The 16,376-nt window shown below is 36.3% G+C and overlaps 1 protein-coding gene across 2 annotated transcripts in view; it reads left to right on the forward strand.

The window, feature by feature from the left end:
* The window catches only part of ITGAV (integrin subunit alpha V), a 52,282-nt gene that overhangs the window by 31,477 nt on the left and 4,429 nt on the right, over positions 1–16,376 (forward strand). The window contains exons 18-30 of one of the 2 annotated variants that reach the window (XM_075756126.1): positions 241–378; positions 1,098–1,165; positions 2,328–2,475; positions 3,672–3,764; positions 4,736–4,815; positions 7,002–7,082; positions 8,104–8,209; positions 9,156–9,314; positions 10,723–10,836; positions 12,750–12,863; positions 12,966–13,073; positions 14,061–14,183; positions 14,560–14,669. In XM_075756126.1, the coding sequence (XP_075612241.1) occupies positions 241–378; positions 1,098–1,165; positions 2,328–2,475; positions 3,672–3,764; positions 4,736–4,815; positions 7,002–7,082; positions 8,104–8,209; positions 9,156–9,314; positions 10,723–10,836; positions 12,750–12,863; positions 12,966–13,073; positions 14,061–14,183; positions 14,560–14,655 (1,428 nt within the window). In that variant the 3' untranslated portion in view covers positions 14,656–14,669. Of the gene's footprint in view, positions 1–240; positions 379–1,097; positions 1,166–2,327; positions 2,476–3,671; positions 3,765–4,735; positions 4,816–7,001; positions 7,083–8,103; positions 8,210–9,155; positions 9,315–10,722; positions 10,837–12,749; positions 12,864–12,965; positions 13,074–14,060; positions 14,184–14,559; positions 15,214–16,376 lie in introns of those variants that run through there. The other variant, XM_075756125.1, reaches the window with a different exon arrangement.

The following is a 16,376-nucleotide window of genomic DNA, read 5'->3' on the forward strand; positions in this document are numbered from 1 at the left end:
GTATACTCCAGTTTTCCATTTATAAAACAGGCATGTTACTACTAAAATTGTCCATCTTCAAAGTTTACAATGTAGGTTGTCTGACAAGAGATTCTCTGGTCTGGAAAGAGTTCAGTGTGGCGTTCAGCTGCCTGCCAGATTAAACCACAACAGTTGTCTATAAAGCCTTTTGAAGGGTATTTTGTTGTTGTTGCTTTCTTCACATGTTTTAATTGTAATTCAAATCTTTGGTTTCCTCAGGATGAATCTGAATTTAGAGACAAACTAACTCCCATTACTATTTTTATGGAATATCGTCTGGATTACAGAACAGCTGCAGATGCAACAGGATTGCACCCTATCCTCAACCAGTTCACTCCTGCTAATATGAGCAGACAGGTACGCTTCTTGGACAATCGGTGGTAAGAGAACCCAGAATGTATTTTCAGCTTTCAATACTTATGTTCATTTTAGCACTTCTGAAAAATTAAGATACCAAAATATATATCTAGACTTTAGTCTTTGATTTATGGAAATACTGATGGTTATTGTATCTTTGTCTTGTCTTTTTTTCCTTCTTGCTGTGTCAAATTTATTTTTGACACATTATTCTGTAGTGGTGGACTGACTTTTCATGCATACTAATAGTTTCTAGAGAAAAGCAGTTAAAGTAGTATTGAAGGTTGTTAATCTTGAGGGATTGGAGTGTTTCATCCATTGCTCATGCTATCCTGTTCTACGTATATTATGTTTATCCCTATAGTTCTCTTAAGGTAATAAACACAGTTTTATATTTCTGCCCTTTATACAAATTTTTACACTTGTTTTTAAAGAGGATAGCGGAGATGCAACTCAAGATGAACAGATTATTCAAAGTATGGAAAGAGGATTAAGATGTGTAAACGTCAATCCTAGAATTGCAGTGTGGCAGGATGAGGCACAGTGCCCCCCACATTATAAAAACTCATTTGTTCTCTTCTGAGACTAATGAGATGAAGATACCTCATAACCAGCTATTTAGAAATATTTTTCTTTGGTGGTGAAATAGTGTTACTGGAAATGTATGTTGGAAAACATGCAGGAATTATTACAACAATATGCATTTGATTTTTGTATAGGCACATATTCTGCTGGATTGCGGTGATGATAATATCTGCAAACCGAAGCTGGAGGTTTCAGTAGAAAGGTAAATACATGAGAAAAATACTACAGGGAAAAGTAACTTCCCTATTTGAATTCTAAACTTCCAGAGCTTGTAATACGTTTGTTAAAAGTATGTATTGAAAAAAGTAAAGACTCCTTAATGTATACAACCTAAACTCATGCTTATTTGTTTTAAGGAAAAGCCATTTTCTGCGTTGTAACCTAATGTCTTTAGCATGTCATACAGTCAGAACAGATACCACCACCTCCACCCCAGCTCCCGCTATATGTAGACAGTATTTATGTGTATATTTGCGAAGCTGGATATGCATACCAAGCATAAACCAGTGTTAGCTGTGATTGTAGCACTGTTCTGTTATTTAATACTACATAGACATATGAAGAAGTGAACAGGCATGTTTTTATTCAGCAAGGGGGGGAGAAGGGTTGTCATAGGTATGAAAAAAAATTGTTGGTAATATCTTTTATTAATCCTGCAAAAAGAAACAAGTTTTAACTAGTAATTCTTTTGTGAGTCTGGGCTTTTTGTGCTTTGTATGCCTGAAAGCCATTATTAGTGTATTAGCTCTACTCGTAAATGTCACCTGTAGTTTTTCTAATGCCCTTAGTACAGAGCTATAGCATATGCATATAGGTGGTACAGTTCACAGACATACTAATTCACGGAAATGCTTCAGAAACATTTTACATCAGTAGGTACAGTTAGATTTCTCTGTAGTTGGTGAGATGAAAATACATTGTTTGGAAAGATATTCTTTTTGTATCTGGAACAAATGTATTACAGAGGTGTTTGCTATGTTCCGTAGTTGAGCCTTCCATCAAGTTTTGTTATAAACGTATGCTTGTACCTCTGCTAACTAGGCATGTAATTCAAAATGTACACAGTGGTGTAGCTGTTCATAATTGTTCTTTGTTAAAAAAAGGTGTCAGTGGTTTTGTGGTTTATTGTAAATTTTATAGAAAAGATTCTTACAAAACAGCATGTAATATTTGCTCCATTTCTGTCATTGTGGACAGGTTTTTGTTTTAAACAGCGTACACCTCCCCTGATATTCCTGAAGCATAGGAACTGCCTCTAGATTCTCTGTGCAATTTCAGAATATCTCTTGTTTCTGTAGGTTCAACCAGTTCAATACACTTTAAAAGCTGAATGCAGACCTCATTTTTACACTTGTTCTTTGTAGCGATCAGAAGCAGATCTACATTGGCGATGACAATCCCTTGACACTAATAGTCAGTGCTCAGAATCAAGGGGAAGGAGCCTATGAAGCAGAACTCTTCGTCATCGTTCCGCCCCAAGCAGATTTCATCGGTGTTGTTCGTAACAACGAGGTAAAATTCCAACTATCTATCTTCTTTGACTGGTCATGTTTCAGGTGCTGCTATGGAAGTCTGTGCGAGAAGGTCCATCAGTGGTGGTTTTTACACTTCAGTCTTAAAGCAAAGTACCAAAAAAATGATCAAGTTCTCCTAAGCCTCAAGGCTATGCAACACCTGGCTGGATGGTTCCAATTTAAGAGCATGCTATTAGGAACAAAGAAGAATCATCTGTGTGATGGAACTTGACACACAGAGTTGATCTGCTACAAGTCTTTATTTGAACAGTGCCCTTGTTTATTTAAATTTAGACTTAGCATGTCACGTGCTAGGTAAAGAATTGGGCACCTGTGAGGCAAAAAAGTGATGTTGGGTCTTACTATTCTTTTCCACCTAAGTATGTAGACAGTCTTCGGTGTCAGATATCCTGACTACACAGAATATTAAAATTTATTTCCTGACTTTCCCTTCTTGTATTATAAAATGTCTGTATAACTTCTATTTCTTTGAAGACACATGAGTATAGTCCAGATTTTGTTTTAGCCTATCACAGCTATATATGAGTAATACACTGTCAGAGTTTCTTCATCCTTGTTTTCATTCAGTATAATCTGTGATCAATCAATATATGTGTAAAGTTGCAGAATGTTAAGGGGGAAACTACTTCCCCCTATGTCAAAGGATTCCAACTTTGATACCACATCCTTCATATATGTTGGACCGTACCTTGGTTTGGTTCTCCAGTTTGCCTCTGCCACTCTAGAGCTTTGTGATGTGGCTTTATCCGAAATCTGGTAGCTCCTCTAAGACCTTTTTTTTGAGTAAGCTAGTAAGTATTCACGTTACTTTGCCTTCTAATCTTTATTTTCCTATGGAGAGTTTTAACTTGCCCAATTGCCAAAGTTTCTTCACGTAGGTGTTGAAGAATCAGGTGGAGAAATTAGGTCACAAAAATCACCAGTGCTACCCAATAAAAAAGTATTGAATTTCTCTTTTTACAACCTTGGAAAGAGCATCTATCTCGTATCAAAAATACTTGTCTCTATGGAGACTTTCATACTCAGATTTTAATTTTAGTGCTTGACTGTGTTAGGACTGAGAAGTTACATTAAAATTAATGCAGTGTAGCTAGAACTTTTCTCCAGGCTTTCACACGGGTGTCCAGATGTCAAGAATGACATTCCTTAATATTTCTTTCTGGTTTATTGCAGGCTTTAGCAAGGCTGTCATGTGCATTTAAAACAGAGAATCAAACGCGCATGGTAGTTTGTGACCTGGGAAATCCCATGAAAGCAGGAACTAAGGTAAAGTTTGGTCCGGCAGGTGTCTGGTAGTTTTAACAGGAGTGTAGTGGCATTTCTCTTAATCACAGTAGTGTTGGGGCAGGATGTTTACTCATGGGAATTTGAGATTAGATCTAGCCAACGTTTAGCTGTCCATGTATTTGGTTAGTTCCGTGGTAATTGTTTTCAACCTTTCAGCTAAATTAAAGGTTGAAAGGAATGTTCATGAGTTTTATGATGCAATTCGAAAGGAATAGTTCATTAAACAGTGGAATTAACAAACGCTGGTCGCTCATAGGTTTGTCTTTAGATTTATCTGATATGTATTTTTTTAGTCTATAATAAAGAGTTAGCTCATAACATGCCTTTCTCTTAGTGGAAACCTAAAAGTGCTTTTGTCTTCTGCCTAGTTTTGTGAAGTTAGTGGGACCTGGCAGATATTAAGATGATATGACATAATACGTATTATTTTTCTGTGGAAATAAAGTGAAAATCAGTCACAATTATAAACACTCTGGTGCTTTTCTTCCAAGAGACTGTTTGTATAGATGAATAAATGCTATTTCCAAAGTCTTTCAAAGTATTTCCAAAGTTTTCAAAGCTCAAGTGTACAGATGTTGAAGCAACTATCATCCACTGACTTAAAACAAACCTTGGAAACTGAATTTCGAACCATTAGAGTTTGCCCTGTTTAATACTTTTTGCGACACGCAGGGATGCTCAGTTATGAGTACAAAATGGCTGAAGCGGGGGGAGTGAGCATGATGTAAGCCGCCTTACGCTTCTGTTTTGTGGCAGTGATGCATTGGCTGAAATCTACGGAGAGGTTTCTAGTCTTGGTGAACTGTACAAGTTTTATTTGCCAGTTCTATGTGTGTTCTCTTTATAACCACATGCCTCAAGCAATTTTGTTGTAGTATAATAGTATTAAGAAGCTTTTATCAGGTATTTTATTGTGCTTCCACTGAACCCTGGTGATTTTTTTTCTAAAGCTATTAGCTGGCCTACGTTTCAGTGTGCACCAGCAGTCTGAAATGGATACCTCTGTGAAGTTTGACTTGCAAATCCGAAGGTACGGAAATCTGAGTATGCACCTCACCTGGTAGATAACGTGCTAAGTAAATAGCCTGTGAACTGAGCAGTTAGTTTCACACTGGACTAATTCACTGGGCATTGCCTCATGATTGTTTAAAAAGTAAACACATCTTTTTAATGAATTATGTTTTCTAAAATAGAGGAAAAAATGTAAGAAAATACAGTTTTCTGTCTGAATGCAGTTTCTTTTGCTTACAGCTCTTAGGCCATGGCACAAGTGAAATACTAATAATGAGGAACAAAACCATTTAATGTGTTTCAAGAAAAACTTCGGGGTTTTGTACCTGTGTACTGTTGTGATCTCCTGACACTTGTGTAGTGCCACAGAATTACTTGTGTCTTTGGGTTTCCAGCCCTGTTTTAAAAATGGTGTTTGAACCCTGAATTCCTTCTGATGTCAAGTCACAATTTCCAATTTTATATATTTTGAGGAGAGGTGTAAATTTTTCAGAAAAGGCAATGCACATGTTCATCTGAGCAGAAGCAACATGCAGTGAACCATTTTAAGTGTTGTACAGCAGCCAGGATGAGAGTCTAAAAATAGAACAAAACAGTAGTGTTCCTGTTAATTATAAGATGAGCACACAGCTTTCATATAAATATGATATATAAATATGAATTTATACCTACTGGAGATGATATTTAAGATTTGGAGGTGTGTTCTATGGGAATCTCTTTACCCAGTACAGTTTTATGTTGCTTAACGGACAGTACAAATACAGCTGCTTTTTTTTCCCTATGGTGGACAAAAAGCTTTTTTTTTTTTTTAATTCTTCTTTCCATTGACGAGCTTAATTTTTTTTAATGTAGTGAATAAATTACTCTCATCCACATATGCATTTTTCATCTACAAGAGTTAAATAAGTTTAAACCTGCCATTCTATTTTAATGATACAGCAGCTTGCTGTACTGATCAAAGGCCTTGGCAGCAATAAACATCTCTTTGATCCCACATTGCTGTCTGTTCAATTTTTCCCTTCTCCATTAGCTAGTAAGCTGTGCCAGAGGCACGTGACTCCAGTTCTTGTTTGCAGAAAGTGATCTTCTCTCGGGTGTCTGTCACCTTCCTGAGGCTAACGGTGCTCACTAAGTAACTTTTGCTGGGAGAAGAAAGTCAGTGAGTTTGCTTAAGTCATGCTTCTCTTGTGATGGAAGAGAAAGGAAGTTCCTGTAACATGTTACAGCTTTTATGGAAGGAATTTCCTTGCATGACTTCCGAATGCAAGAACAGTGATGCAATCAAACATGGTAATCACAGCTTATGGTAACAGGCATTATCAAAGTATTACCTTGAAGAGGTTTTAAAGATCACGGTAGTTATCTTAAACTCACAAAGCTAGATTTCCAAAGCTAGCACAATTCCTAGCAGAACTACTCTAGTCTCTGAAAGGATGAGGTATTTACAGGTTGGGCAGAAAACACTGTTGCAAGTATTTTTTGATTACAGCAGCAGTGAAGAATAATTAGGGGACTTAAGATCTTTATAAACGAAATTGGTTAGGTAGACAGAACAATCAGATGTGTCTAAGGAGATGAGGATTCTATTCCCAGCTCTGCTTCGAGGGGAATAGGACTGTTCTTTGTATTTCTTTTTCTCTGTTTACAAAGAAAGTGCAAAGAAAATTTTATGTATGAATGACTCTACGTGCCTTAATATCTGTCATCTCTTGGTATATCTGAAGTGTAGGAATTGGATGTTAACTGTATTCATTAACCAGTTTAAACACTGTGAAGAGAGGTAGGCAAGAGTAGCCCTAGCATACTTTTCTGCCCTGGGACTATTTGGAGGCCAACAAAGTCCCTGAGCAAAACAGACGTCTTAAAGTGGAACTTAAGGCTCTGCTAGCTCTATAGTTGATGTTATCCCACAGCGCTGGCATTGGAATTTTCATTACATGTGGCAGCTAAGGAACAGAGTTGGCATTAGCTTTGTGTCCTTTACGGACTTCTCCATGCTCAGGGACCTCCAAACTGTGCTGAGGGTGGGACTGATACGCATTTAAGTGAGAAGTTGCTGGAATGTGCTCCTTAGTTTTTAGTAAATGTGCTTTTCTACAGGGGCTCAGGAGTCACGTTATAATGTTACATACAATTATTTTAAGTGGGTTTTTTTAAATACTTAGCTTATTTCATTTAAGAAATTGACTTTTATTTTCTCTGCAGTTCCAACCTGTATGACAATCTAAGTCCAGTAGCATTCTATCAGGCTGACCTTGCCATTTTAGCAGCTGTTGAAATTAGAGGGTAAGCATTGATACTATTTTAATAAATGTCTTTCTCAAATGAGCTTTGCATGTTTGCTTCTTTATAATTTGATAAACATTCTTTCAGGTCTACATAAGTTTTCAGAAAGCCTTAGGGAATTTTTAATCATAAAGAAAATATGGTTCTTTCTAGCCACCCTTTGGACTTTCAGACCTTAAATAATTCTAAATAATTACAAAATGAATTCCAGAAAGGAATGTTGTGCCTCTATTAGTAGTGAGGTTTTTAGAAGCAAGAAAAAAAATCACCCCTTACTTTTGCAGTGGCACACACTTCTTCAGATCACTTTCCTCCTCCACAGACTGAGTTTGCATCCAAAACCCCCTGAAACCTTTTCTAAAACCAAAGTTGAAAATCCTGTTGAAGAAAAGTTTGCAGTGCCCTCACCTTCTTCACTCCTAAGCACAGTATATTAATATCGTAATGACTCCATTACCTCTGTTATTTCTGCTTACCAGAAATCTATACTTGACACCTAAATGCTATACAATCTTCTTGCTTTGCCAGTTAACTCAGATTAGAGCCACCATCCTTTAAAATTTCCACTACGTTCATTATTGTGATCTAATTTTGTTACAATCAGAGAGGTGGGGAGATGGCACAACTGAAAAACATTATTGCTAGTCTCACTGTTTTTTTAGTGCATGCTGAATTATTCTTATGACTGCACTGGTAAGTCTCTACATCATCAATATTTCTCATTATCAAAGTATTTCACACTTTTGTGGTTTTTTGGATGACAGGTATCTTAATCCTATTAATGGTTTACTGGATGTTGTAGGATGAATCCAAAGTTTAAGACAGGGAAAGAAAATGTTTCTAAATACAAGGTTCATCTTTTCATGTGGAGAAGAAACTGCACATTTACTATACAAGCCACTCAACCTCTGTTCTTATATACAGAGGATGAAAAATTGGAGATTATATTTTTTGAGACGTTCTAGAGAATTACATTTATTGTTTCATACTTGACAATAATGATGTTTGTTCCACTGTTTAGCGTGTCGTCGCCTGATCACATATTCCTTCCTATTGCAAATTGGCAGCCGAAGGAGAATCCAGAAACAGAAGATGATATTGGGCCTCTAGTTCAGCATATCTATGAGGTACGCAATTACTACTAATGTCAATTACGCAGTTCTGTGATAAATGAAGAGAAAGAAAATTTTTGGTGTAGCTTTTCTCTGCAGTAAATTTTAACTTTTTTCTTCATTTTGCTCTTGCTTGGAAACAAAGATTCTTTCATTTTACTTTTTTTATTTTTTATGGTAGGTCAATAACTGTTATCTGCGAGAAGGATTGGAATGCCTGCAATTAGTGTAACTGGAGTGGCCAAACAGAAGAGGCTTATTTTTTTGCATCATTATACATTTTATTTTCTAGCCCTTTGAAATCTAGATAAAACATTTTAAGTAACTTGAACTGAGAAGATGACTCATGGCTTTAAATTATTCAGTATCATCATTTGTATTCCAACTGTTCTGAATCATTATTGTAAAGTCTTTCGCCTTGAAAAATTTTAAGTATTTAAAATTTCGTTAAAAGAATGATCACAGCTTTAATCTAGACTGTTTAATAAAACTTACTGAGAGCACTGTGTGAATAATAGTTAAAGTTTGTTCTAGAACTTAAGAGACCGTTTATCTAAAGAAACTTATGGTTGTATGTATCTGTATCTTGGCTGAGACACAGTGGCTGTGATTCATGCAATATGCTACAAAAAACACTTTTTTTTTTTTTTCAATTAAAAAAACCTCCGTTTCTTCAAGACAAAAAACCTAATGCCATATAGCTTTGCTTTTGAAGTGATTTTTATCAAATTACAGAAGTAACTTTAAGTTTTGCCTGTTGGGAGACTGAAGTTTAGCTACTATTTTTAGGTGAAGTTGTTGATGCTACTGCCATAACTGGTTGGGGGGTAAGGGTAGCAGCAGTATCGTTTATGGCTCAAATATAAAATAACAGCTATATGCACATTAACAAAGGTGGCAGCATTTCTTTTTTTGTTTGTGTGGGATTTTTTACATCTATTAACTTTATTTTCATAATCAGCTGAGAAACAATGGTCCAAGTGCATTCAGCAAGGTGATGATGACTCTGCAGTGGCCTTACAAATACAAAAACTACACACTGTTGTATATTGTTCAGTATGAAATTGACGGTCCCATGAACTGCACTTCTGATATGGAAATCAATCCATTGAAAATTAAGGTAAGCAGGATGTTTTTGGTTTTGTTTGAGTGGAATGAAGTAAATTAATTTGTTTTTGGAAACACGCTCAAAATATCCAAATGCGTGAGAATGTCTAATGCTGAGTTGTTTTCATCTGTTGTCGAGGAACAAGACTGCACCGTTTGATAGTACTTGTCAATGTATATAGCAGGTGAAATAAAAGGTAGACAATAGATTGCCAATCCAAACATGAATTTCTCATTTCTTTTTGTTGATTGTGGTGTTGTCTTTTTCTTGAAGACTGTTCTTGTATGAGTTTTAAGTCCAAAGCAATGGGATTATATTAAATGTGGTCGTGAACAAAAACATTCCAGATGTTTCTGGGCTGTTATGTATTTTTTCTGGGTTTTATTTCTTGGTACAAAATGGTACTATTTTTTCTATTACTAGCTTATTTATCTAAGCCCTCATCCAAATGCCACAGAGGTGTTTCAGTGGGCTTAAAAGTATGCTATCACTGCCAGCAGAACATGCCGTTTCTAGAGCACAGAGCAGAAGAAACTCCTTTTTCCTAAGTGGGACTAGACAAAGAAACACCAGATAAAAAACAGCAAGTTTTATTGAGAGTAGAGCGCTGAATTCTAAGAATTTAGAACAAGTAGTAAAAATCAGTATGTTAGTTCTAGAAGAATTCACGCAAATGTGTATTAAAAGACTAAGGGAAGATATTCAAGGTATAGGACAACAAAGAATACTCAGGTATCTTTGATAATCAGAAAGCAACTTTAGTGAATATATAAACACAAATTTCCTGTGCTTTTGCTATACCATTTGTAATATAATTTTTACAACTCTTGTAAGTTTTCTCATCTAAATTTGTTATTTAGAGGGCAAGGAGCATGGCTCTGCCTAGTCCCATGTGTAAATTTGCAATTTTACATTGGGAATTTCTAAGGGATTACTGAAATAATTTATTAAACCTACTGTATACTTTTCCAAGCTCCTCCTAAAAAAGTTTTTTGTGTATGTCTGGGCATGTGCACACACATGCACTGGTATGTGGTACGTCAGTACCATACTAGTGCTATTTTTTCAGAGTTAAAACTGAAATGTTGAGGAAAAATCTTTAATAAAAGATTGCAAAATTGAATTATTTATTGCAGTCTAAGAATATTTTTTTCTATTAATGAAAAAGTTTTGAGTTGAAAAAGAATTAATATACTCAAGGCACTGTGATAGATCTTAGTAGAAATTTGCATCAGTGATCTAGAAAAGGCAGGAGTAACATTTTAATTACAGCTGTAGGTTAAGCCAGGTTCTGAGGAATAGCTAGGATAGAAAAGGAGAAACTTGACCAGTTATATGTTTTCTTGACCTTAACTTTGAAGTCTGCAAATATCTAAATGTAAGAATTACTTATTATTTTGGTTTCCTTGGTGTATCCTAGATTTCTGCTTCTAAAGATGATGATAAGAATGAAACACTTAGCAGGGAAGATAATCGCGATCATCGTATCAGTCGAAGGGATCTATCTGCCATTGAAGGAGACGTGCATACTTTGGTAAGCTTTCAGTGTTGTTGATAAATTTGTTTTTTTAATGGAGAGATGTAAGCTCTATGAGATGAAGAATTATTTCAGTTCTGTATTTAAACAGTTAACAGAGGAAAAAATTCAAATACTCTGGAGCTGGTTTTTTGGTTTGTTTTTGTTTTCCAGTGTGCATCAGTTTTCCTCAGGGTAATCAGCCAATGAGGCACATGCCTAAAGTTTTGTGCTGATGCATTTTAAGTCCTTAAAAACAAAGGTCAAGTTGGGCGCTTCATTCAGCGTCAGTCTTCTATATTGTGCTGTTTCCTGAATTTGAAAATCACTATTTCGTAGGAGGAAGGCTGGTAAAACAGGCTAACTGAGAAGCAGCAGTGAGTGCTGCAGTCATCAGCTTTGCTACAAATGACAGTTGATTTCACAACATGTGTTTCCTAGCTGATCAGTGAACATTCTGCAGTCAGGCACGTGGAGGACCTGTCCTTTCTAAACAAGATTGGAAATAATCTGTAATATGAAGTTAAATATATTACTGTGTTGCTGTCTTTGTAAGTGCTCTTGCAGAAATGAACCTATGCCTGCTTTGAGCAAGGCAGGTGTCCTGTTTTTTTCAGCTACGATAGAGTTAATTTTCCCAAGAAGCTGGAAGGGAACACAGCCAGGATAGCTGACCCAAACTAGCCAAAGGAATATTCAATGCCATGACATCATGCTCATGACATCATGCTCAGTATATAAGGGGGGAGTGGCTGGGAGGAGGATGCTGGGGACAGGCTGGACATCGGGTTCCAGGTGGTGAGCAAATTGCATTGTGTATGAGTTGCTTTCCATGTTCTTTTATGAATGATGATGTTGTTGTTGTTTTCTTCTTCCTTTGCTGTCCTATTAAACTGTCCTTATCCCGGCCCATGAGTTTTTCCTTTTTCTTCCAACTCTCCTCCCCATCCCACAGGGTGGAGAGGGGCAAAGGAGTGAGAGAGTGGCCGCATCATACTTAGCTGCTGGCTGGGGCTAGACCATGACAGCAGGACAGCTGAGATAATTGCTTAGGAGTTTGGGGTTAAAAGTTTAGGAGTTTAGGGCAAGCAAAGAAACTGAAAATAGGAATTAATTTCTGATTTTATGGTGGGAAAAGTTACTTTTAAGCTACAAATATAAATGCAGTTCTGAATTTTATTTTTTTTTTTTTTTTTTTTTAGGGCTTGGGTTTTGCCAGATCTTCCCAATGACTTAGCAGGATTTCACCCCAGAGACTAATACCCAGTTTATATAATTTCACTGAGTTGTACTTAGACTGGCAGATGTACCTATGCTGTGCAGTGCTTTTATCTATAGTACAGCTAAAATCACAATTATAAAACGAAGCTTTGTTTTGCTCTGCTTTCTTGAAACACCAATGGTTTAGCATCAATATTCTCTGATGGATTTTAATGGAAGTGTGGTTGAGAAAGGCCAGTTGAACTTCTGTAGTCCTAAGTATGGCTTATTACGTTGGTCAGTGAGTCAAGTTCAAAGACTTCTGTTCAAGGCACCAAAGCGTATTTTGCTGGCACCAAGTGCAGTTAATTGCCATGAGTTTTACTATCAAAAAACATGTGGAGGATGGTAATGTGAATTGATCACAAGCCACCCCCCCAATCCTCCCCCCGAACATATTTTCGTACATATATAGATAAAGTACATATCTTAAAGCTATTGCCAGCTGTTTCACCTTTGAGATTCAAGTGGTTCACATAATATTTTTCTGAATGCAAACTTATGGGACACTATAAGTAAATATTCAATACTTGGGTTTAATATGTTTGAATAGGTTATGGTGCCTTGCCAGGAAAATAGGACAATAAAGTATGTATATGAGTAAAGTAATGCCATTAACGAATTTTAAAATATTTTCATATTTGGAATATCCTTCCTTTTTCTATATGCAGGGCTGTGGAACTGCTGATTGTTTAAAGATAGTCTGTCAAGTTGGCCATCTGGAAAGGGGAAAGAGTGCAATATTGTATTTAAAATCACGCCTTTGGACCCAAACTTTCATGAATGTGAGTGACTGTGAACATTCTGTCCCTGCTTCTGAAACATAAAAAGTGATTTATTTTTTTTTGTATTCACATGCAATACTAACTTTGTTATTTCTTATATAGAAAGAAAATCAGAATCACTCCTATTCTCTCAAGTCATCTGCTTCTTTCAATGTTATAGAGTTCCCTTATAAGAACCTTTCCTTTGAAGATATCCACAATTCTACAGTAGTAAGTCATTTACATCCAGCTTGAGTCACTGTACATAATTACTTCAAAATTAATACAAAACTAATGATTGTTGAGTAGCTTTTTTGTGGCTTGGTATAATTGTAATTTTATCAAGTATTTGATTCATGTATTACCTTCAGTTACACACACACAATGAGGGTAAAACAAAATATTTTGTCCTAAAACTAGAGTTAACAATACTTGTAGCTTTAAAGACATAACTGAAAATGAAAAAAATGATGGTGAACAGTTCTAATATTCTTGTTAATGCCATTGTTAGAGAAATATTTTACTTGAAATTTGTCTTCTACTGTAGTAGTACTTAGAGCTTGAATAATGGACCTTTATTGTATCGTATGAAACACTATGTGAATGTGGAACAAAAAGACCATCTGTGCCCTAGAGGGTTTAAAAGAGAAAGGAGACAGGGTGCAAACAGAAAGGAAGATATAGACCATTTATTTGGACTGCTAAATTAATTATTTTTTTGTGGGTGCTATAGCATAAAGATCTTAAGGGATTGAAACTGGTTTTTTTCTACTAAGCCCTGTGGAGTTGATTTTTGTTTCAAGGAATACTGCATTTTAAGAAGAAAAAAAAAAAAGGCCCTGAATTATTTTTCTCTAATTCCCAAATATTTCCAAATTCCTACAGCTTTACTGAAAATCATCAAGTGTTACAGAATACATGTTGCTGTGGTATCGCTGATTGCGAAAAACCAAAACCAAACCAAGCAAACAAAAAAACCCCAAACCCTCTAACCCCTATTTTATTTAATTTTAAAATCCTATTAAATTTGAGTCCGTGAAGCCTTTATGTCACTATTAATCTATAGGTGTTTACTCATATTGGACAGAAAAAGTAATTTATGCTGGATTAAGATTACTGTAAACACTACAGAATGAAGATATACAAGACTTAAACTGTATGAAGGAACTCAGCATGTCACTGCTGTGTAAAGTGTGATTTACTGTGTTTTTCTATTAGGTTACTACAAATATTACATGGGGCATTCAACCACAGCCTATGCCTGTGCCAGTGTGGGTTATAATTTTGGCTGTCCTAGCTGGATTATTGCTCTTGGCTCTTCTAGTGTTTGTTATGTACAGGGTAAGTACTGTATTTGGGTGTTTTGTATTGTTTTCTTTTCCCTATTAGTGACGTATAATACTTCAAATAGTACCAGCAACTTGCAGAAATACCTTGGTCCCCTAATCATGTGAATCAGTTAAGTTTTTGGATAACTGTAAAAACTTTACAGTTTTGTCAGAGAGAATAAAAGAGGATGTCTCAGTGCTGAATTACTTGCTTTAATTTGTCAGCTGATACTTACTGGCTTTGGAGGTCAAAAATAAGGAAAAACAGAGCAGGAGAGAAAAAAATCAAATCACTGATCAGTTAAGATCCGATCAAAAAGAAAAGAGAAAGAATGTGTGTATATTTTGAAAATCACAGTGCAATTTCTTTATTGTTCTCTGAATCACAGATGGGCTTTTTCAAACGTGTGAGACCACCTCAGGAAGAACAAGAAAGAGAACAACTGCAACCACATGAGAATGGGGAAGGAACATCAGAAGCTTAAGCAGAGTTTTATCTGTAAGACATTCTGAAGTTTTAAAATGCCTACGTCTTGGTTACAAATACTGGTTTCCCCCTTAAGGAAAATACACTCATGACTGCAAAGCTGCTGGTCTCAGAAGGTATCAGCACACACAAGATAAGAGCAATATATTTAAATCCTCCTTTTTGTATTAATTATGTTCATTTGTGTGACTAATGCATCTGCACTGATTTGTGTGTGAAAAAAAAGTAATACGTAGTGCTATGATTTTGCTTATCGGGATGTAGGAGACATTATCTGTTTTGATTCACGGACCAACTTTACATGAATTGCTACACATACTCTGCGTTTGATCTAGAAGCCAACAGCTTCCATAGATACTTGCTGGATTACATGTTTAGTTTTTCATCAACTTTTGTTGGAGTACACTACATTTCATTTCCTAGCTCTTGAAAGCTAGTTGCACAAAAAAAGTGAACGTAGCTTGTTTTACAAAACTGAAGAATATTATTTGACCCATTAACTCTGATAATGATTTTCCTCCTGCTCAAAAAATATTAAAGAGATTATTCAGTAGAATCATTCACATCTCATAGCTGTTCTGCATGCCTGCTCCCCCTTCCTGCTCAGTCATCTGTCTTGTGGTTTCCCTCTAGACTTCACAAATACTGTTCTCCAGGTCCTACGTCTCTTGCTGTAGGGACTGTGCCTACAGAAATGGAAGTGAGCAGTAGAAAGCTGGGGATGATGTGCTTATTTTGGGACCTAGTGAAAAGATTCAGGGCAACATCCAAAGACTCTGCTGTGTATTTCCACGCAGCAGGATCCAGGTGTTCCACAGAATTCCTGGCAGCATGGATCCATTCGGGTACTGCCAGGGACAAGACGCTGGACTGTGGCTGCCAACAGACATGTCTGATGAGAAAACCCATAGCCTTTATGTTCACAAGTCCAACCTCCACAGGGTTTGAAGATCAGTCTTTACATTACTCGGGTTGAATTTCAGTTTCTGGCAAAACAATGGAGGGAATAATTTGTGACAGGTTACCTGATACACTGTGAGAAAGCTGTTTATAATTCTCACATTCTGTGGTTGACCATGTCCAAGTGCAGGATGGAATAATGTAAGGACTGTTTAAACTACACTATCTGCCAGCCAAATGCATATAGATGACATCAGTACTTTAGCCATGCTCACACCTGCCTTGTCACCTGCCCTAAGAGAACAGTGAGATTGTCAAATGAAACAGAGTATAGCTGGCAGTGAGAAAGGGTTTGAAAAGAGAAGGTTGATTTGGCTTGTTTCATTTCATTTGTTCCTTGTACGTTTCAAAAGACATTTCATTGCACAAGACATTTCATTGTTTAATACATTTCATTACTGGAAAAGACACTAAATATTTTGTTTCATTGTTGATTTTTAAGCATACCAAAAGTTCAGTGGCTCAAAGCCACAGGTTTACATCATTCTTAGCTTATTTCCCTCAGCATTGGTAAAATGAAGCTTCTTATACGTAACAAGAGATCACATGAACATTGTATGCATTTCAGTAGACACATAACTGCAAAGTAGGAGGTTGTTTGGCTTGCAACTACATGTAGCTGTGTTGCAAAAATTGTAGAGTGGACATACTTAAGCTATTACAAAGGTGCCTTATATAAGATTTGTTTATCCTCTGTTCCAAAAAGGGAATAAATTACATTATAAACTCCACATATTGCAGCCACATACAGAAAGGAAG

This window comes from Balearica regulorum, chromosome 6, assembly GCF_011004875.1.
Source record: "Balearica regulorum gibbericeps isolate bBalReg1 chromosome 6, bBalReg1.pri, whole genome shotgun sequence".
Classification (NCBI taxonomy): Eukaryota; Metazoa; Chordata; class Aves; order Gruiformes; family Gruidae; genus Balearica; species Balearica regulorum.